Source organism: Electrophorus electricus, chromosome 17 (genome assembly GCF_013358815.1).
Source record: "Electrophorus electricus isolate fEleEle1 chromosome 17, fEleEle1.pri, whole genome shotgun sequence".
In the NCBI taxonomy this organism is placed as follows: Eukaryota; Metazoa; Chordata; class Actinopteri; order Gymnotiformes; family Gymnotidae; genus Electrophorus; species Electrophorus electricus.
Genome location: NC_049551.1, coordinates 9,522,686 through 9,543,600, shown reverse-complemented (window position 1 = coordinate 9,543,600; position 20,915 = coordinate 9,522,686). Strand labels below are relative to the sequence as shown.

At 38.9% G+C, this 20,915-nt stretch overlaps 2 protein-coding genes across 10 annotated transcripts; one reads left to right on the top strand and one right to left on the bottom strand.

The window, feature by feature from the left end:
* Positions 1-222: 222 nt before the first annotated feature.
* LOC113577625 (transmembrane protein 267) lies at positions 223-19,419 on the top strand. Of its 8 annotated transcripts, XM_027010379.2 has the most exons (12): positions 223-257; positions 363-474; positions 1,337-1,404; positions 1,517-1,595; positions 2,827-2,990; positions 3,178-3,278; positions 3,544-3,737; positions 4,557-4,658; positions 5,232-5,283; positions 6,732-6,850; positions 6,936-7,033; positions 7,234-7,721. In XM_027010379.2, exons 3-12 carry the CDS (start codon positions 1,346-1,348, stop codon positions 7,307-7,309), a joined length of 1,044 nt encoding a protein of 347 aa, XP_026866180.2. In that variant the 5' UTR covers positions 223-257; positions 363-474; positions 1,337-1,345; the 3' UTR covers positions 7,310-7,721. The 8 variants fall into 8 exon arrangements, with proteins under 8 accessions (XP_026866180.2, XP_026866181.2, XP_026866179.2 ...); XM_027010380.2 differs by lacking the exons at positions 223-257; positions 7,234-7,721 and adding an exon at positions 14,909-15,015 and having other exon boundaries at positions 287-474; XM_027010378.2 differs by lacking the exon at positions 223-257 and having other exon boundaries at positions 287-474.
* On the bottom strand, positions 6,319-9,642 carry si:busm1-57f23.1 (uncharacterized protein LOC368621 homolog). 2 transcript variants are annotated; one of them, XM_027010387.1, is made up of 4 exons: positions 9,438-9,610; positions 8,637-8,788; positions 8,356-8,457; positions 6,319-6,336 (listed from the first exon to the last, which is right to left on the bottom strand). In XM_027010387.1, the coding sequence occupies exons 1-4, from the start codon at positions 9,529-9,531 to the stop codon at positions 6,334-6,336; spliced, it is 351 nt and encodes a 116-aa protein (XP_026866188.1). In that variant the 5' UTR covers positions 9,532-9,610; the 3' UTR covers positions 6,319-6,333. The 2 variants fall into 2 exon arrangements, with proteins under 2 accessions (XP_026866188.1, XP_026866187.2); XM_027010386.2 differs by lacking the exon at positions 6,319-6,336 and adding an exon at positions 7,802-8,218 and having other exon boundaries at positions 9,438-9,642.
* Positions 19,420-20,915: the final 1,496 nt, after the last annotated feature.

Sequence of the window (20,915 nt, the reverse complement as noted above, 5' to 3'; positions counted from 1 at the left end):
CTCTCCTTTTAATCACACATTAAAACCAGACATTTAACTTAGAAAAAATCAAACAAGAAAAAAAAAAGCAGTTGAAACATTAAAAATAAGGCTCATGTTAACCTGTAAATAATACAAGGTTTATGGTCAATCTGCTGTTTGTGCATGGAGCAGAGAGAGTTAACCTGCTATTGTGGAATGAAGTGAGAGATTTGTACTTATGGGTGTGTTCAAAAGTCCACAACTTGCCAAACACTCCCAGAATGCACAGAGGGGAGGTGAGTCAGATCTAGTTACAGCACAGCACTGACTTGAATGCTATCCACCATTACCAGTGATTAAAACCTGACAGTCACTTGACCCTAGTGTTCATACTCTCACAGGTTTGTGGTCTAACCTTACCTCTGCCACCATGGGATCTGCTGGAGCTCTCTGAGGAACTATGGGCACCATTCCAGAGTGGGACTGCTGACATAGGGTCTGGGACGATAACAGGTGAGCACGCTGTTCTGCCTCCCAGTTTATGTGCACGTACATTGGGCGGTGGAGCTATGGTGGCGGTATTATGTTAAAAAAAATTGTCTGACAGGTTTGGAGCTGTCAGAGGAAAACCATATTGCCTGCTCAGTTGGTTGGCTGATGCACAACAGTGTTTTGTGAGCTATGTGTATGAAAAGTACCTGGAGGGAATTAAAATTCAAGTACATTTGTGAAGTGGTAAAGACAAATACACAAACACATCAAATGAACACTAAACACATAAAACCACAAAAGTAGATAAATGCTTTTAAGTAGATGAATGCTAAGTATAGGGAATGCTACAGGTGGGCATGTTCTACATGAATTATGTACTTCCTCAACTTCTGTTCTATCTATGTATCTCTCTATCTGTCTGTCTGTCTGTCAGTCAGTCTTCCCAGTGTAATTTCATTTTCATTTTGTTTGAACGTTGGCCCTGCATTTGAGGCCAAGCGCAAGCCTACTCAAGCATTGGCTCAAACAAAAAGTCCACATAACCTCTGTGAACAGCCCTATGCAGCAGAGTGAAAGCAGGACTGGATAAGCTCAGAATGCTGCACACAAGCAGCTTAAGACTGCTGAAAGTCTGCATGGGCCTGTTGGCTGTGCACACCTCGACGTGGCATGTTTCATTAGCTGTAACTCAAATACCAAAGATTCCGATTCTGAATGAACAAGTTTGAACACATCTTGGGAGTTACTAGAAAAATCATCAACCTGTACCAGAAACAACTGTTTTGATGGCTCTGCACCTTCTCAGAAAAAATGTTCTGGGTTCTGCTATGAGGGAGTGGATCCAGAATTTAAAAAAATACTATTTTCTTGTCATATCTGGGAGGTTTTGGAAATGTCTGCAGGACAGGCGGGCGGCCTCGTTCACATTGGGGATGGGAGAACATTTTCAAGGTTAGTGACTGAGAACCTTTCAAGGTTATTGGCAGCTTGTTAAACTGGTTGGTTGGTTGTAGTTCTTTTGTTTTCATCACAGTAGACTTCTTTCTCTTTTTTATACACAAAGGATGAGATTCTTCTCTCTACTAAACACCTACAATTGTTTTCTGGAGGACAAGGCCCAGCTGCAACTAAATGTCCATGAGGTAACAGTCATAATGTCTTGCCTATTTAATTTGATTGGGTTTAGGTTTTTTATGCTTATTTGGTCTTTATAGCATATTAACATTTATTCTTGAAACTAAATGTTTTCATATTGCTCAGGAGCATAGAGCTGCCTTCCTGTCATAACATAAGCTACTTTGGTTTTCTATTTATAAGGATTTAAATCCTTTATAAGGACTTTTGGTTTCTGTGTTACATACAATGACAACAGTCTTCTTCAAATAAACTTGTGCAGCTCCAAGCTTTCATTCACAGGGGGAAGCCATGATGTTGTTGCTGTAAAATGATAGTGTGTTTTTGTGTCACATGATAGTAAATGCCTGGTATTTTCCAAATGTTGTTACTGTAAAATGACAGTGTGTCTTTGTCACATGATAGTAAATGCCTGGTATTTTCCAAATGCTGCAGAACAGGTTGTTTTAAACTTGAAATTTGGTCATCCTCCAGAGCTAAATGGAAGTTAAAGGAATGCCCCAACATTAAACATGAAAATAAATATTTTATTCAGTAATCAAAAATGGTTTTAGGGTTTTTTTTGGCCAGTACTTGTTTTTCTAGTTTCAGTGGTGAAGGTATTTGAGTTGTAATTGGAAGGTCCCTTAAGACCCTTAACCCTCAATTGCTCAGGCTGTACTCAGTCATAATTGTAAGTCGCTTTGGATAAAAGTGTCGGGTAAATTTGTAATTCGCAATTTTTTAGTTCAGCCTGGATCTAAAAATAGCCAAGCTAAAACTATGTTTAACTATTCTGAAAGATGAAGAATCATGTTAAACTACTCTGATAGCTGACGAACCATGTTTTATAATCATTTGGTGCTGGGGCACAGAAAGACTAACAAGTGATCACTATAGCTGAACTGTCGGATGCATCTTAGGGAAAATAATGAAACTCAAACTACCAAGGTCTAAGTTATATAATAGTTATTTTGTGCATACTATCTTTACTGTCTTTATCAGGCCAGGCAAAAATTTTTCCTCAGGAAAAAAATGTGTGGTTGGTTGTGGTATTTGACATATCCCCCCTGACCACTATGCTAACATTCCATGGGAAATTATTTTTTATGTTACTTTTAAGCTAACGCTGGGGCTTTTTTAGGTTATCCATATATGTTGTGAAAAGAAGGGCTGCTAGTTTAACACATATACCACACATTGCCCTCAGCTGAGCACATGCTGAATGGTTTGGTTATGTGAACTGTTGTTTTCCCACAGAATAGCACAGGCCAGGTGACACTTGAAGGATTTCTGGTTGTGTCTTGGGGAATTAAGAAACCAATCCGCCTCAAAATCCAGGATGAAAAACAGATTCTGCCATCTGACAGCACCGAGTCTCCAGGCTTGTCTCCAGACCCCATCAGCCCACTTGGAAACAAGAGGTTATTGGCCTTCAGGGTCCATTTAACATATGAAGGGTTATTATTTCATAAAAGATGCCCATATCTATGTCTGATAGTCTGATTTAGCTCATGCATATCCAAACAATACAGAACTGAAAATGTTCTTCCTTTCTACCTTCCTTCCTTCATACATTCACTCTTTCATTCACTTACTCTACTTTTTCAGAGGTATGACCCGCTGGGGAGAAGTTGACAATCTTAATTACATTGATGAATTGGAAGAAATCATTCAAGATGGGTCAGAAACATTCAAGAGCTGTGCTGCAGGTTAAATACTTTTTTCATTCAAAGCATTTCCACATTTACATGCAAGTCATTATGGAAAAAGGTTTTACTACACTGTACTTTTTGGTTGCAACTTTTTAAAAGTTTTAAAGACCACAATACATAATTAAAACATGAAAATATGTCCAATACATATTTATATTGTTAAATAAGGGTCATTGAGGAAGAGGGGGTTAAGGGATATATTGTAAATCTAAGCTGTAATGGGCATGATAATGTCACAGCTATTTTTCCTGTTCAAATGTAGGCTATAATGAGTATTACAGCAGGACGCTCCGGACCCGGCGGCCCCAGCCTATTCTAGAAGACACCTCCTCCCTGCTCCGTACCAGGAGCGAAGCATCTCTGGTGCAGAAGCGAGTGAAGAGGAAGACAGCAGAGGAGAAACAAAGTGATAGGCAGCATCGTTTCTCCATTAACGGTCATTTCTATAATTACAAGGTCAGAAAGTACCACTGGGAACTTGGTCACTGAAGCACAGAACCTGAATTTGGTACTCTGGCCCACTAGAGGAATGTAAAATAGAAATCTGAACACAACTGCAGATTCCAGAGCCATGATTCCCATTGCTGGTCCTGGAGTACCCCGGTGTAACAATGACTGCTCAGAGAGCTGGTGAGGAGTCATGTGCAGCTTTAATAACAAATGAACTAGTACAAAACGTAATCCAGAGAGTTTAGTAAAACAACAGTCAAGGGTCTGACAACACAGGCACATCAGCCAGGAAAACTATCCAAAGGGCAACCCAAACTGGTAACAGCAAATCCAAGATCAGTGAACAACATTGCCAGGAATATACATCTTGGAATTACACACAACAAAGTTGCATTAAGTTAGAATAGAGCAGGTTTAAATAGACAGGCTAATCTAGGGTAAACCAGGTACAGGTGGGGAAACACACAGGGAACCACAACTAGAACTCCAGCAAGGGAGACCTCCAGTAGCCAGTGGTGGTGTCATTGCGAGCCGGTGTGATGGCTAGTTTATTTTTTCCCTCAAACACAGCCACATTTAAACTGCTTAATCACTTATCAATTGACTGATGAGATTCCGGTGTATTGAGAGTGAAGACAAGATGAAACAGTGTGGTGCAGGGGTACTTTAGGAGCAACACTGGGAAATTCTGGTTTAAACAAAGCAATTCAGACTAGCTGGTTTAGGGATAGAAGTCCAGAAAAGCAGTGATGACCAAATCCCATGTAGTGCACTTTATAGATTTAATGTGATTAGGACAAATATTGAATTCTTTTGTACTTTCAGACTTCAATCTTTACACCTGCATACGGTGCAACCACAAATGTTCGCATCAACAGCAGATTGAAGACACATGATGTCATCATCCAGCTTCTACATAAATTTAAGGTATAGCTTTGTATAGTATTCATCATTGAAAAAAAACACATAAAATATTCACTAAACAAATTTGTATTAGTAATCAGCTTTTCTTTTTTTTCAGCTAAATGGATGGAATTTAAATTAATTTGCTATTTACCCTAAATATAGTGAACCAATTCTGCTTTTGACCCAATTTTCTTTCCCTAGTTTTGCATGGGAACTATTAGAGTTATATAGCTACCAGTAATGGAAACTTATGACTAGTTATGGGCATATTTCCAACTGCATTTTTTTTTGTTTATGCATATACATTGTATTATTTATACCAACAACAATATTATGAGGCAAGTGGCATTTAGGCATGAAGTTTGCATGATGCTAATGATAATGCTTCCATAAGCTTTAAGTGTCCATTGCTTATTAGCCACATTAACCTTGTAGTGCTGGTGCAAAGCTAAAAAAGCAAACTTTGGACAAACACAAGGTAACTGGAACATTTGTGTAAATTCAATTTTTCCTTGAACAATTTCTTATAGTTTGTTCAACCATTTGCATATTTGAAAAAAAAATGCTAATGTGCAATCAACATTATTCTTTCAGATAGAAAATGACCCAAGTGAATTTGCCTTGTATTGCATTCATCAAAGTGGAGGTAGGAGACTGTTTGTTTGCTTGTTTGCTTGTTTGCTTGGTTAAGTAGGTTTTCCTTGGGGGTGGTGTTTTCTCAAACTCTTGATCACATCACAGTGGTGGCATGCTGCTGTATTGCTTAAGACTTCTGCGTAATGAACTGGGTCAGTTAAAAAAAGTCTACCAGAGACCAAAAGCCTTCTTGAGATATTTCTAAATTAAATTTAAAGCCAAACTCTGCAGTGTTCACCTTCACCTCCCTCCTTCATTTATTCCCTCTTATGCTGACATTTTGTTTTGAGGACTGGCTGCTGTCCAATGAGCCCTGAGCCTATTTCCACAGACAGGACTGAGGCAGAGTGGCACCCTGAACAAGTTTCGATTTGTTTATCCATTTGAGTTCCAGGCTATGCTTTGTTTAAGCAGCGCCTCTCCTGCTGGATTATAGGAACTATTTGGTTTCCATAATCAGTAAATCCCTTAATATTTATTAAGAGGTCAATAAATGAACTTACATAAGGATGGATACATGGATGTTTATAGTTTGTGCCAGGCCTTAGCATGCTTTTAGCCAATTTGAGTTTATTGGCCAGCCCATTTAATGTTGCTGACTACCTGAGACTCATTGTTGAAATATGCATGCGCAATATGTCTTAAGAATTGCATCTGTGTAGTAGTTATCCAGATGTTGATGGTACACAGTAAGTGCTAATCAGTGAAGACAGTAACAAATGCTTTATTGTGTAAACATTGTGTGGCATTTATTATCAAGCACTTGGGGGCCAGGAGGCTATGCTATAATTATTTCATTTTCTCAAGGATATTGTTAGGACTTTTTATATGAGTGACTACTGATTCATTGCTGAAATACGCACAAACAAGTCCAATAATCTTCATTTTTAACATTTATTGTTAGCTTTGTTTGAAATGAACTACTGGACAAGTGGACAAATATTTCTCACTCTAGGCAGCTTTTCGGATGTCATACTTTTGACACTGGCGTGTGAAATGCTGTGCAGTGGATAACGTTCTGGTGGATTGCCCAGTCGTCTCGTCATTCCCCCGTCTGCTGTTACTGATTTGGAGAGGAATATAGTAATTGTTAACTTAACTTATCACGCAGTTCCACACTTCCTGAGGTTTCCTGGGCTGTGGGCTGACAATGTAAGTGATTGAAAGAAATGGCATGAAGATGAAGTACTTTTAGAGAGGCTGTTGTGCGGGCACAAAAAAATGTTGACATGACAAGGAAGTCCTCTGAGGCTCCCATTGAGGGATATTTGCAGATGTGGCAGCACTCTTCCAATACCCTAAGTATCTGGAGAGTAAACAGCAGTGTAACACTTCGCTAAGCAGAAACACACACACAAAATAAAAACACTACAATTATAAACTTTAAAATGATCTACAGAAAGCATCTACTGAAGTTTCGCAAACAAATGCTGCATTTAATTTACAACTCACTCAAAGAAAGAAGAAAGCTGATCAGCTCAGACTTTCCGCTATGGGAGCGTTTTCTTCAGGGACCATCAGAGAACATCATGAGTATATTCCTCATGGACACAGATGAAGAGGAAGTTAGCCTGGATGTACGTCAACATATATTGTCCTATATCATGCTCAAAGTATCTACTATTAGTTCTGAAGCTCAGCCTATCCCTTTGCTTTTCTTAGGTAGCACAGTATGTTAACTTAGACCTGCCCATCCTTCAGCAAGTCCTGCTGAAGCTTCAAGAGGAGGAAAACCATGAGATACAACACATCATCTCAAAGTGAGTCTTGCTGAAAAATTATGTAAACCCAGTTCTTTTTTTGAACATAGCTCGGGAAGTAAACTGTGAACACAGTGCATGTTTATGCAAGTCAGCAGTGGTTAACTGAAATTGTAATTAATTCAATGAATTTTTTTTTTTTTAAGCATGACTCATTAAATTCATTAAGTTCCAAAGTAACCACTTTGTTCATCACACAGGTTTAGGAAGCAGCACATTCTCCTCTCTCACTGCTTAAATTCAAAGCTGGTGTCAAAAACAGAAACAGCTTTGTAAATGGGAACTCTGTGGGAGTCTCACAGAACCTCATCCCCAAAAAGGTGCAACAACTGGAACAATGGCACTATATAGCTTACTGTAACAAGAAGTGACTACATTTATATAAGTCTATATACTGGGGTGTTATGACTGCATTATTGTAATCTAAAGATTGTTAAAAAATATATATCTCATAAATTGTCAACTGGTTGTATTTTTAGAAGAACACATTTTAAGTAAATGAACAATAAATTACCAATAATTAAGAGGAAAAACTGAAAAGGAGTTTGCAAAACAAACAAAGAATGGGTTGCTTGAAGACCACTGGAAAAATAGTATCATGGCAGTAAATGAGTAATGGATCCCAGTGTGTCACCACAGTGCTTTGTCAGACATGCTTTGGGCTGCTCTACTGCACAAATGCCGAATGCAGTCATTCGCTCAAAAGGAAGTTCCAGCAACATGAAGATGCATAGATCTTTCTAGCTGAACTAAAATTATAATCACAACTGCCACTTATATATTTATTTCGGCGGGGCATTTACATTTATGTAAACAACACAAATGAGATGTATTTGTTTATTCCCATAACTTTCTAATTCATTTTCAAGCTGTACAAATGTAGATATTACATTTTCTTAATTTTTTATATCATTGTTTCCCTACCAGAGTGTGTCATAGCACATCAATAAATTGCAAGTCATTTCCTATGACATGTATCTTCTAAGAAAGATAAGCTTCCCCAAGTCCAAATGTAAATATAAAACTCGTTATATGAAGGTGGGTGCAGTGCAGGTAGTGAATACAGTCCATTCTACTGATGGTTAGGTCCATCCAGAAATAGAATCATTTCTTACAAGAGACCATCTTGGCAACATATTTCATCTGCCTTGGATTGAACTGAACCTCACACTTGCACATAAGCGCCTAAGGAAAATAACAGAATTTAGGAATTTCTGAAATATTTACATGATGCTGGGCATAGTGAAAGTAGCTCACACGTATTACAAAGGAATAATTAAATCAGCAGCAGTGTTTAAAATAAATAAATACATCAAAATTACCTTTTTTCCCAAAGCACAGAAAGCCAAATCTGCAGGCTCAGTTTTTAGGCACTCTGTTTTTCCAATGGTTGCCTCAATCATGTAGTTTATCATGTTTGTGACCTGCAAACACAAACAGTAAATGCACCAAGTGCACTGAGCAGACCTTTCTTTCACCTCTACAATGGAGATGATTAAATACAGTGTACTTACCAGTATTATCTCAAGGAGTAATGCTTATGTCTTAAATCAATATAAGTGTAAATTAATCTAATTAATTAAAAAGAGAGAAAATACCCTACCTTTGTGTGTGCAGATATGATGTTCAGAAGCTTGAAATGATACTTTGCCTTGGATTTCAAATTGAACTTCTCCACTGCTTTTGCAGCTGCTTCTTGGACATCTTGTCTCTGAGGGTTGACTTCAGACCACCCTCCCAAGAGCTGTGCCTTTCCTTAAAGTAGACACAAAAAGACACAACAGACCGGGCATTCATGGATTATTAAACATCAAAGAGCATCAGTCATCTAAACAGAAACCTCACTAGTGGTAATAAGATAGGTACATGTTTTTTCTTCTTTTTTAGAACTGCACTATAATAACTGATTTTAAGGGACTAGTACATAGTCAACATTCCAGCTATATGAATGAACATTATAAAAGTTAACTCAACATTGTAGGTGTTAATACAACACTGAAGTTTTTGCTTTATTAATCATAATGATATTAATAAAACCCCAACTGTCACGCCACGGCCCCCTCCTCCCAGACGTCTCCCAGTATGTTTATTTGCTTGACTACACCCTCCCCATGTATCACATCTGTTCCTCGTTTTATGTCATTACTGTGCATGTGTATAAAGTCTTATTTAGTTGTTGGTGTTTGACTCCAAGTTAGCATTTGTGCGTTGCTGTCTTCGTGGTGTTATGTGTGTTAAATAAACGTCACTGTGTTCTACACAGTTAATTTCTGCATTTTGCCAAGCCTCCCACATTACACAATTTTGTGTCAATATAAATCCAAATGTTTATATTCTTCTATGTCTTGATGAACATACAAAAATAGTAATGATGCTTACAACAATAAAAAACAATTCTACTCACTTGGTATAATGAGTTCCTCCTCCACTGGCTGTTGGCCATGGCTCAAGTGAAATGCAGAGATAAAAGAAAGCAGTAAAATAACGCACAAACCCATGTTTTAGTTAGCTGTGTTCTCTCTGAAAGAAAAGCTTGTGAAGGATTGGCAAATGGAGAAAGAGGCGCTCTCTGTAGCTGGAGTGTGTCTAACTGGTCTGATATCTCCACACCCTCCCTAACAGAGTGGGTGGAGTGTGTGTGTAGACTGCACTACTAAGACTTGGTTGGTGTGTGTGTGTGGGTGTGTGTGTGTGTGTGTGGTGAGTCAGGGGACACCTATGTGTGTGTTTATACTGTTTGCCCTGTATGTCTGATTGTGTGAGTGTGAGTTTTATGGGAGAAGAGGAAAAGAAAGAGAGAAACGTTGATTGTGCCTAAAACAAGAATCCTGCTGTGCATAGCTGGACTGCTCTGCTGGAATGTTTGAGTAACCTTACAATTTCTGCATAAACTTAAATGAGTCATGTGATTCTGTAAGCCCTTCACACAGTGCACATTCAAACATATAGGTCGGAAATACATAGTCTATGGTGACACACCTTCCAAGCACACAAAGGCACTGGCAAAACAAACAGGACATGCTGACACAAATGCTGAAAGATGCTGATACAGCAGGACATCAACTGTATATTCTGTTGAGCTGCATATCGCCACTCATTTACCCCTTGCCCCCTATTAGCACGCCACCTCTCCCAGCAATTCACACCAATGTGTCTGTTTTCTACTACTGATTAAAGCACCACTTTACCAGATATATAGTATTTAACCTGATTTTACACAAATGTCCCTTCTTGAGCTGCCCCAATGGCCTAAATACTATCCATATACATATGGGATGATGGATATTTGGATATCAGAGTGGTTCAGAGTGTGTGTTCTTGACCCATCACCCAAAGAGCAAGAGACAGAAACCATCTTCTGTTACGTTTTCTTGATTTTCCCTTTAGAGATCAGTGAAGCATATTTATCAGCTCTCTGTCCTGAAGTAAATTTAATTCAGCACTAGCCAGATAGCCAAGAGAGTGCTTATGCTCATGTAGCCTGGTTAAGGTAATTACTGCATGTGGAGAACCACTTCTTACCACAAACACCCTGCTTTGGAGATTTATTTAGGCTCTGAATCATTTGGCCTAAAAAATGGTTCTGCTCCTTAGTCACTTCTCTTCTGTCTGGTCAGTACTGTTAGAACAGCTCAAACTGTAAAATACATTGACTTCTTGAGCACTCTCAGAATGGTGTGCAAAGTGGTCTGCATGTATTGTAAACCTGCATGCCTGTTAAACCACAGTAAAACGCGAATTCAAAACCTGTTGCATCATAAACTGCATAAGAGTCTGGGATGAAATCAATGAAATGGGTGCAACATTTTGACGATATTTGACTATTTAAAAGAAGAACTATTAAATGTAATTATTCAGTTATATCCAATCGACAGTTATCAACTGTTATTTGACGTTTGCTTAGAATTTTGGCCAGCAGATGGCAGAATTATATTATTTCTTGGCATTTTGATCTTTTTATTATGCTTCACTTACAGCTCTCTTTTGGAAGACTCCTCTAAGAAATCCCACCACCCAATAGAAAGGAGTTCCAGTTCTTTTGTCTCATGGCAGGCACTTCTGTGACCTTCTGTGAGCTCAAGTCCTTACAGGTTTCCGTACATTTCTCCCTGCAATAGCAACACTTTACAGTCCCAAGCAACAGAGTCTGTGCTGCTGTAAGGAGCTCAAGGCTAACATTTGGATGGTACCATCTCATCCAGTCTTGTGCACTGCATGTTTGATTTTTACCTTGGCCACTGATCCATTCACTTTAAATGATAATAGCCAGGTAACCAAAAAATAATACCCTATTAAACTTAGCTGGAAAAGATTTACTGTTTGCTGCTGACTCAGGAAATTGTGCCAGCGCATGTTATTGAACTTCAGTTTTGCTTTTGATACTGTGGACCATAGTATGCTTATAGGCAACTTGGAATACTGGCAGGGTTTACAGAGAGTGACCCTTAGGTGGTTTACTTATTACCTCAGGCACAGAACATTCTCAGTAAATACTGGTAACTGTAACGGGGCAGACAGCATCAGATGCTTGCGGATAAAAGGTTTGGGTTTTATTGTGATCCAAATTCATAGTCAGAGAACAAGCCAGGGTCAGTCAGAAAAATGAGTTCAGGGATAAGCACAATCATAGAGTAAATGTAGCCCAAGTCAAAAAACAAAACGCAATCCAAAAAACAGGGAGACTAATCCAAAGGGCCAGGCAAAACGTAGGTAGATAACACAAAACAAGATCTGGTACACAAATGGTCAAAACAGGAAACCCACTTGGTATGCACAGTGAAACCAGAGACAATACTTCACAATGGGAAGAAGGAGCAGGCTGGTTTAAATACACTGGGGATAGAAGAACAGGTGATGTGAATAATCCGGTTATAATGATTTGATGAACTGTCTGTGATTGGCTGGGTTGTTAACTGGGTGACGAACAGCATGTTGGGATCTGTAGTGAGTTTGGGACAGTAACCTCTTTTCATCCTCTACCAATGTGACTTGTGGTGTTGCATACGTGTCTCTATTAGGGTCTATCATCTTCTCTGTATAGGGCAAATTATCTGGAAGTACATCATCAGCTTTTACTGTTATATGAACAACATACAACTTTACCTCCCCATGAAACTTAATGAGAAACTGTTCCTTAATGTCTTTCAGTAATTTCCTTGAAGGACATTAGGAGATGGATGAGGGTCTATTTCCTTCAATTAAGCAAGGACAATTCAGAAGTAATTTAATTTGATACTTTTTATCTCATTAATAGCATTTCCAATAACCTTGGTGACTTGTCTTCATATGCTAAAACAGTAGTGAGAAATCCTGGTGTTGTTATTGATTTAGACCTTACATTTGACACAAAATTCAATTCTGTATTGAAAAGCAGTTTCTTTCATCTTAGAAAAACAATTCATGCATTCATATTTCTTTGCATTGATTACTCTTCATCTTAGTGTGACATTAAGATTAACCCATCTCTCTTAAACTGCCTACAATTAGTGCACAATACTGCTGCTAGGTTACTTATTGGCACCAAGAAAAGAAATCATATTTCATCAGTTCTAGCAACTCTCCATTGGCTGCCAGTTCAATTTAGAACACAATTTAAGTGCTCTTGTTTATTTTTTAAACACCTAAGGGCTTAGCCTCCTTTTTGTATTGGTTATTAACTCACATTTGCATATCCCTGAGGTCTTCCTCACAGAATTTTTGGATATTCCCAAGGTATGTTTTAAACTTAAAGGCAACTGTGCATTTGCAGCCTGTGCATTGACCTTGGGGAACAGTACTGATATTCACAAGCACTTTTATCTTTGTTTTCAGTGAGGTCTTAAAGCGTAATTGTACAAAGTTAGACTTGAACAGAATGAGAAATGTTAAAAATATAAATTTTAGAGTTTGTGTTTATATGTCTCTTATCATGCTGTATTTTTATTGTCTTTTTTTCTTGATTTTAAGTTTTGTTTATCATATAAACAACTTTGCTTTATATAAATTGTTTAAAATGTAATTCATAAATAAATGCCACTTACTATTTTAGCCCTGTGTATGCTTGCTGACACTAACTATATTTCCAATTAGAATTCCTAATCAATGGATCAGGTAACGGAACAGTTAATGCAACTGGATGGCCATTAGTTTGATCTCTTGATAAGGGAGTACCAACTGGGCTTGTGGATAAAATTATACAAGTAACCAGAGTAATTTCATGATTATTTTTCAGATATACTGCTAAAGCATGGATAAATTCATACATTCTTCAATTCTATTAAGCGCAGGTTAAACATCTTAAATTAAACAATAAAACGTCACATTATGTTACTGGTACACAAAGAATGCAGTCTTTCTGTTAAAATACTTCCCGGACTGGAAACTGGATAGGACTTCCTATTAATAAAAGCCCTCGATCCTAAACTGTCGCCCACAACCTGAACTAACGTGAGAAACGTTAGTTGTTTGTGTTCACGTAGCAAGCGTTATACGTAGAAAGAAGAAAGAAGAAAGAAGAAAGAAGACAGAAGCTTGAAAGCAACAACCGGCGGCTAGTGATGTTGTGAGTCGAATAAGCCGTATCGTTTTCTGTCTGATATTTTATGTTACTGAGATGTGCTCAAAGCATGTTTGAAGCAACTAATCAACGTTACTTAATTATTAATCAGTATTAATATTAACGGAACGGATGTTTGCCGGCGAAATCCTGTTGCGACAGCTAGGTTTCGTTAGCTAGGCTGTACGGTGTAATTGTTAGCTAGGTTAGAATATCAAACATGATTCTGTATGAGTGGCTTTGAATTCATCTGTCGTATATTAGCTAGAGCGTTAGCGAGTAGCTTCATGAAAGCAGACTGTCAATGAATGGGCTAGCTAACGTTACATCATGCAGTTCTTAGTTTTCTCTAGCTACATAACCTCGCTAGCTGGCTTGCAGCTTGTGTGGGAATCACATTGACAGCTATCTTAGCTAGGCACTGCATTTTAGTTAGCCTAACGGCTAGTTAACGCTAATGAATTTATGTTTTGAGTGCCCAATACATGGTATTGTTGATTCACAGCTTTGAACACTACTTTTAGTTGATCAGGAAGGAGTAACTTTATTTAATGGTGTGATGTAAATCCAAACCAATTAGGTAGTTAGCTAGCATAGGTAGTTTATAAACTAAGGTAAGGTTGGAACCATTTCAGACGTGACCCACATTTAACAAGAGAGGCACACTTCCAGCTAGATGGAAGTATTTATTTCAAACCTTAGACAAGCTTAAAATTTGGCAGGTAGATTATTATTTTATTTTTAAAGCATATTGCAAATATCCTTGTCATTTTTGTATCAATACACATTAATATGCATCGCGCTCATCTTCGCCTCATATCTCTCATATAGGCCTTTTCTGCTAGCATAGTAAAACATTTCATGAATTTAACCGACGTGATGAACTCCAACTTTCTCGTTACCTTTTTAAACATCATTTCAGGTTTCTTCCGAGATAGAGCATTGGAGCGTAACTTCTGGAGAAAACGGTGGTGTAAAAACATTAAAAGAGAGAATTTCCTCTGCTGTGATTCATAAACCTGAGCTACTGAGTGTAACTCTCAGTCGTGGGCTGTCTGCCTGTCACAATTTGGTAGTGTATATTTAGAGCATAGTCTTAATCCGCAGCCGAACGGCAAAGGACTATGCAGTTTATATTTATATTAGTCTAAAATCTAATTTCCTTGCATTTCATTACCATGTCTTCCCTATGTCTGTTTGAGGGGAAAAAAAAAATAATTCTGATAAGCATAAGCTATCACATTGACATATAATGTTACCGGGTTATACATTATACACTCATATTTGCTATGTTTGTTTAGCTTTTTAATCTTCTGTCTTGCTTTTATGCTTATTACCAGTAAAAGCAGCCGCTGACCACTTCTTTGGCAGAGGCCGGCAATGCGGGGCTTCCGCTCGAAGCTGGACGCAGGTGCGCCACTCAACCTGGCCGTGGAGACGGAGAAGGCACAGGCACTGCTCCAGACCTTCAGCACAGCGTCGCTGCTTGCCAGTGCAGCCCTCGGTGCCTTCTGCTTCTTGGCCGACCACGTCCTGGCGTTGCCCTTCATCCAGCAGCATGTGTGGCTCCGTGCAGCACTGGACAATTCGGTGCATGGTGCTGTTGGCCTGTGGTCCTGGGCCATCGTCATTGGTCTGAGGAAGAAGAGCGACTTCTATGAAGTAGCACTGGCGGGTTTCCTTGCCTCAGTCATCGACCTGGATCACTTCTACCTGGCTGGATCGCTGTCACTCAAGGTAGGTCTTTTTTTGACTCATTTGACTATGCATGTATGCAAGTTTTGCTGAAGGGCTAGTTCCAGAACTGATCTCCATAACTACAAAACATTTGAAATGCAAATTGCATGTCCTAAGAACACAATGAAATGTTGCTCTTTCAGTTATCTTAATTCATCCGTATAAACCGTTATTTTAAAATGTCAGAACAGTTGCTTTTACTGGCATAATGTGTTGTGTGTTTGAAATGTATTAATTATCATGCCTCATAAAATAAATTTCTATTACTCAGTTTTTATCCACTCAGTTACCATGCCAATACATGTTGGCCCTGAAGATGATCAGGTCATGCGCCCACATGCGGTAAACGTAGCCAGACCATATTTAGACCATGATTTATTTCATCCAAAGAATAGTCCTTTAATCTGTAAAGGAGCATGCTGTATGCTATCATATTGCCACGCAAACCAAATTATGAGGATATTGTAAAGGGGTGCTCAGTAAATTTTTTTGGGGGGGGATAATAACAATACTGAACAAATATGCTTGGCAGATAGCTAATCATTTTCACACTCTTTAGAGTTATAGACTTAATATTGGGCTTGCAGGTCTTTCCTGTAGGAAATTGTTCAGTCAAATGTCCTTCATTGCTCAGTGACTAAAAATGGCCCAATGGCAAGAGTTAGGCTGGAGTGCTTAGTATTCACCAGTTGCCTAACTACTTTGAGGACATTGTGTACCCTTTGGAGTGTTAGTCTAGGTTAATAATTTAGGGCTGTGTGAAATGGTCAACAGTACTCTTTTGTGATTACATATTGCGATTGGGATATGACTTGGCAACATACTTGCTTGCGTAATTTTGAAAACAATTTACCTTTGTTGGATCATGCAGAGTTATCAAAACACCCACAGAATTCTCACTTGGAATATTTGAGAATACCCAGGATGTTTTGAAAATATTTGATAATAGTCAGTGTCCAAAAAACCCCCATAAATGCACCCTATGATTTATTAGAGTTCATTTTAACAATTCAACCTTCTTCCATACCAAAGTTGTAAAGGCCAATATGTTAACAATTAACAGTACATATGAAAAGACTCTTAAGTATTTGACTGATGCAAGAAAACAAAAGCCAACGATCCAGCCAAGTCTAGCTTGTCTGCTGGTCATCAGTCATCATGTCTGTAAATTAACTTCACTCCTGGAGGGCCAAATCTACTGCAACGTTTTCGACTGTCTTTTGTCTTACATGTTCAGATCACAGCTGAAACAGATTAGTCAGTACTAGGAAGACACAAAACTGGTGCAGTGTGGTGGGCTAAAGCCGATAGCATGGAAAATGTAATGATGTGTTTCAGCATCATTTGTTCATCATTATCGCAACATTAAGCTTTACAATACTGATCCTGCTGAATCTCTGCAATATGCAAATAAGCTGTCTAACAATTCACATTTTTGACTCGTCTGTGAGCATCCTGATCAGTGTAAGAGGTTGCAATTGCATGATTCAACAAACACAAATAGCCCTATGTGAAGCTCTAGTGGTTTTGAATAGGATATTTGACATCTTATCCAGTGTATAATTAAAATTTTGTCAAAATAATGCAGATCAGTCATAATTTATTTCATGTCAAGGGATCAACAGTGTGGTTTAAAATCTTTGAAGGCATATTTCTTGCAATTACAAAATCTATACAGTAGTATAAGAATAATAATGCAGTATTTCTGATAGTATATACTACCTAATAGGTCAGTCACACTGAGCCATCATGCATCCCTCTGTCTGTGTCAGCCATTTATGAGGGGCCCAATTGTATCCGTCCTATGTGTGCACCGGAGGTGCTATGAAGCAGTGTGAGATGAGGAATACTTTGATTATGTTCAATTCTGCAGTTCTTCGCAGGCCTCTTCAGTCTGCAGATATAGCACACATAGCTATGTTGGTTACATGGCCTTGTACTTTTCAATAGTACATATTTTCCTGTGAATAAGTTAAATTACATTATGTAACCATAACCCTTGCTATACTGCATGGATTATGTGGGTTTTGGTAGACCACACAGATAACTTGGATTTTTCTAAGTTACCTAGCTGCCTGTTCAGTAACTAGGGACAAAAGCTACTTCGGTGAGAGACCTAAAAGCAGCTTCTCTTCCAGGTATCCTGGGAGGCTGCAGGGGGCCCAGATAAGAAGTTGAGATTTCTTTTAATGTCTTGGTGCTTAGCCCATTTGAGGTTTCCTTCTCATGTATTTTCTGTGTCGTCCCACATGGCGGCGGGTAGGCGGCACTGAACCTGCCACGGCGACCACCGCTGCACTGCTCCACGCTTATCCCGGCAATTTGCTTCTCGCTGCGCCTACTCATGTGGGCATGCCGCCTGAAGGACTCATGGTGCTCACTGCCTTGGATGCTCTTCATCTCGCTCGCCTCACACCATGTTCGCGACGGCGCCCGGCACGGCCTGTGGGCGTGCCCCCTCGGCCACACGCCGCCCATTTCTTACTGGCTGTACATCACCATCACGGCCACCCTGCCCCACCTCTGCTCTGTGCTCATGTACCTGACTGGCACCCGGGACATGATCTCCACCAAGCACGGCGTGGCCATCGATGTCTGACCCAGCCTGGGACTCTGCAGGTGCTCCTGCACTGCAGCAGTCTGGGCCTGCAAACACTAGTGTGACCTTCTGGTCCTCTGCTGTATTGTATCTATGGTCATTTTAACTAGCTGTTCAGGTGTCCCTTTACTATCAGGTTTAATGATTCTGCTCTTGGATCTGTGCAAAAGAGGGACTCAAGTTGCCGTTCTCGTCATTTTTGCCTGTTGGATGGATGTTAACAAGCCCACCAGTCTGTTTTACACTTGTGATGGTTCAAATAAGATGATGTTTTCCTTTCTTACTTTATTTATTGTTTATTAAGTAAATTATTTTTAGTGTAACCAGGCAGGGGCTGCGTTTGCCAGATGATGGTTGTTACATGCCCTCAGGTCTCTCAGGCAGCGTGAGCACCATGTTTGCAGCCCAGAGATTACTCACTTGGCATCATATTGCAGTGCTGCGCTCTAGCCATTGCATCAGCACTGCAGCCGCTCTACTGCTGGCCAAGGGGACAGATGACAGCAGAGACTGGCAGCTTGGCGTGCTCCTTCCGATCAGATGAGGAAACCTGACAGATTTTGTGCACAGATGATCTTATCCACAGGTGATAATTTATCTTAGCATAACAAATTAGCCTTCTATGTTGTGCAATAATAGTCTAGAAATGTGATTATTAAGGATACAGTCTGCAACTGCTTGCTGCAGGAAGGCTATATGTACAGTTTCACTGGGCAGAGATTAGGGCATTAGAATGAGTGCAGTCTAATTAGACATGGGCACTGTACTCCAGCAAATTTAGTTTTAAATGAAACAATGACTTTGTGTAGTGGATGTATTTACATATATATCGGGTAAGTCAGGATTCACAGCCCCAAATTTGCAGTCTGCAATTTCAGGGGACCATCATTCCTGTTTGTTTTGGAGGGCTTTTTGCCTTTTGTCTAGAGTAAGTGAGGTTCAGTTCAGGCCACTTCTTTGGTCAGTCATTTTTAGGCCCTTATTTATAGTGTATTTTCATTCCCTTAAAGTCCTGCTGAAAGGTAAAATGTCCATTATGTTTGAAGGCATTTGGATGGATTAGAGCAATTAAAATGCCTCTGTACGCTTCAGTTTATCTTGCTGCCACCAGAGGTCACTTTATCAATAAAGTTCCACTGTCTATGCTACCATGTTACAGGTATGTTTTGGATAATGAGAAGTTCATTTTTGTCACACCATAGTAAATCAGTCTTCAGTGTAAGATTCTGGCTCTTTCATATGCCACTTGCATTGAGCATCGCTGTAAGTAATGACTAGCCCAGTTACCTTTATTTATCTATTTGCTGACAAGGGACATTGGGACTACAGCTAAGGGTAACAAAAGCCCAACTCCTCTCTTTCATGTTTACAGTTACTGTGTAATTGTCAGTGTATAATTGTACAGATTGTGTAATGTTCTGCACATTTTCGTTTCATTGTTATTTTTGCATTATTAACATATTGTCAAATATGTGCCATAAATCATATTTAATTAAAGTCTCACTAAAATCAGAAGATGGATAATGTGTACTCTACAGCATTTTATTTCTTTGATTGAGTGGACACTTTCTTTAGCTGATCATTGAAATATTACTAAAATATCAGACTGCTGTGACAATCCACCTGTCATTTCTGTGTTGCCTCAGCTTGCATCACAACCACTGGCAAACCCTCTCCCTTCTCTATACAAGCAACAGTTCAAGCAAATGTTTTTTAGCCAGTCTGCACAGTCTGCATTTAAAAGGTATAGCGGCATATTAGAGCGCTACTGTTCAATCTCCATCTTCTGCTGTGTGAGTTAAGTGGTGATTCAGTTACAGAGCCTAGGAGTCCTACAATCCAAACAAAGCAGCAGGTGATTTAAGACCTTGGCCAGATTGTATAGTCACAAGTTATTGATTAGGCTAGACCAGAGGTTTTCAAACCAATCTTGGACCCCCGGCCAGTCCATATGCAGCTCCCAGCATACCCGAAGCAAGTAATAACTTGGCAGTGCAGCCTGATTACCTGTCTACTATTTGGATCCTTATGCTACTATTTGGATCTTATATTGGATTGAAAACCTGTGAGCTAGTCCCTAAAGTGGAAAATTTAGACTGGCCTATTTTTGCTCTTTGTTGTCACTGCAGGATTCTAGGAATTTGAATATTATATGTTTCTCTGCAAAGTTAAACATTTATGGAAATTAGATGTTTATGCAAATATTAGTGATATGGACATAATGCCCTCATTTGGTTTTGTTATTCTTCAAATGACAAAAAAACAAACACAAAAAAAACCCCCACGAAAACAGGAAGTATTTTTCTCACCCAAATTAAATGTTTGTCTGACTAAATATTTGTTCATTTAAGTGAAGGGAAGCTTGTTTACATTTTTCCTAGAGATAGTATGGAAGCTTTTCATATTATTTCCTTGTTAAATAAGGCATACCTTGGCACTGCACCACACTTCCTGGGGTCAGAGATTAATTTGAGGAAGGACTGAATAGTTAAGATGATTACAGATGATTATTCAGGTATGAACATGAAAGGTTGAGATCTTGGCTCAAATTATCAAGGGTCAAAGTCATCTGAGAAATGTACTATAAGGCACTTCCTCAGTCCTTAAGATATAAAGAGCTAAAGGACAAAGCAGGCATTGCTGAAAACAGAATTTTCACATTATATTTCATGGACAGCTGTAAAGGGGTATCTCAAAACTCAAGTAATGTTCATAAAATCTCAAGAGGTCCAAACATCATAAAATAACTTTTATTTCACAAGAATATGAACAGATGGATATTAAAACAGCTTATGTTGTACACAAAAGCAAAATATACTATACATACATTTGTCATGGACTTTTTGCCTTCCCCCATGAACAGTAGCCCAATGTTTACTAACTCACCACATACAAATAAGGCAAATGCATTTTTAAATACACATGCATGGATGTTGCAGGACAAAATGTTGAAGGAAGGCAAACTTTTAATTTACTAAAGCCGAAAAAACCTGGCAACAATAAGGGCGTTT

What these genes read in the sequence shown, in the direction of transcription:
- LOC113577625 (XM_027010379.2), top strand. Translation starts at nt 1,346, where the DNA reads ATGTCTGCAGGACAGGCGGGCGGCCTCGTTCACATTGGGGATGGGAGA. An exon ending in AGCTTCTACATAAATTTAAG is followed by an intron (nt 4,659 to 5,231) that starts GTATAGCTTTGT and finishes TTATTCTTTCAG; the next exon opens with ATAGAAAATGACCCAAGTGA. An exon ending in ATACAACACATCATCTCAAA is followed by an intron (nt 7,034 to 7,233) that starts GTGAGTCTTGCT and finishes TTCATCACACAG; the next exon opens with GTTTAGGAAGCAGCACATTC.
- si:busm1-57f23.1 (XM_027010386.2), bottom strand. Translation starts at nt 9,531, where the DNA reads ATGGGTTTGTGCGTTATTTTACTGCTTTCTTTTATCTCTGCATTTCAC. An exon ending in GGAGGAACTCATTATACCAA is followed by an intron (nt 8,789 to 9,437) that starts GTGAGTAGAATT and finishes GTCTACTTTAAG; the next exon opens with GAAAGGCACAGCTCTTGGGA. An exon ending in TCATATCTGCACACACAAAG is followed by an intron (nt 8,458 to 8,636) that starts GTAGGGTATTTT and finishes TTGTGTTTGCAG; the next exon opens with GTCACAAACATGATAAACTA.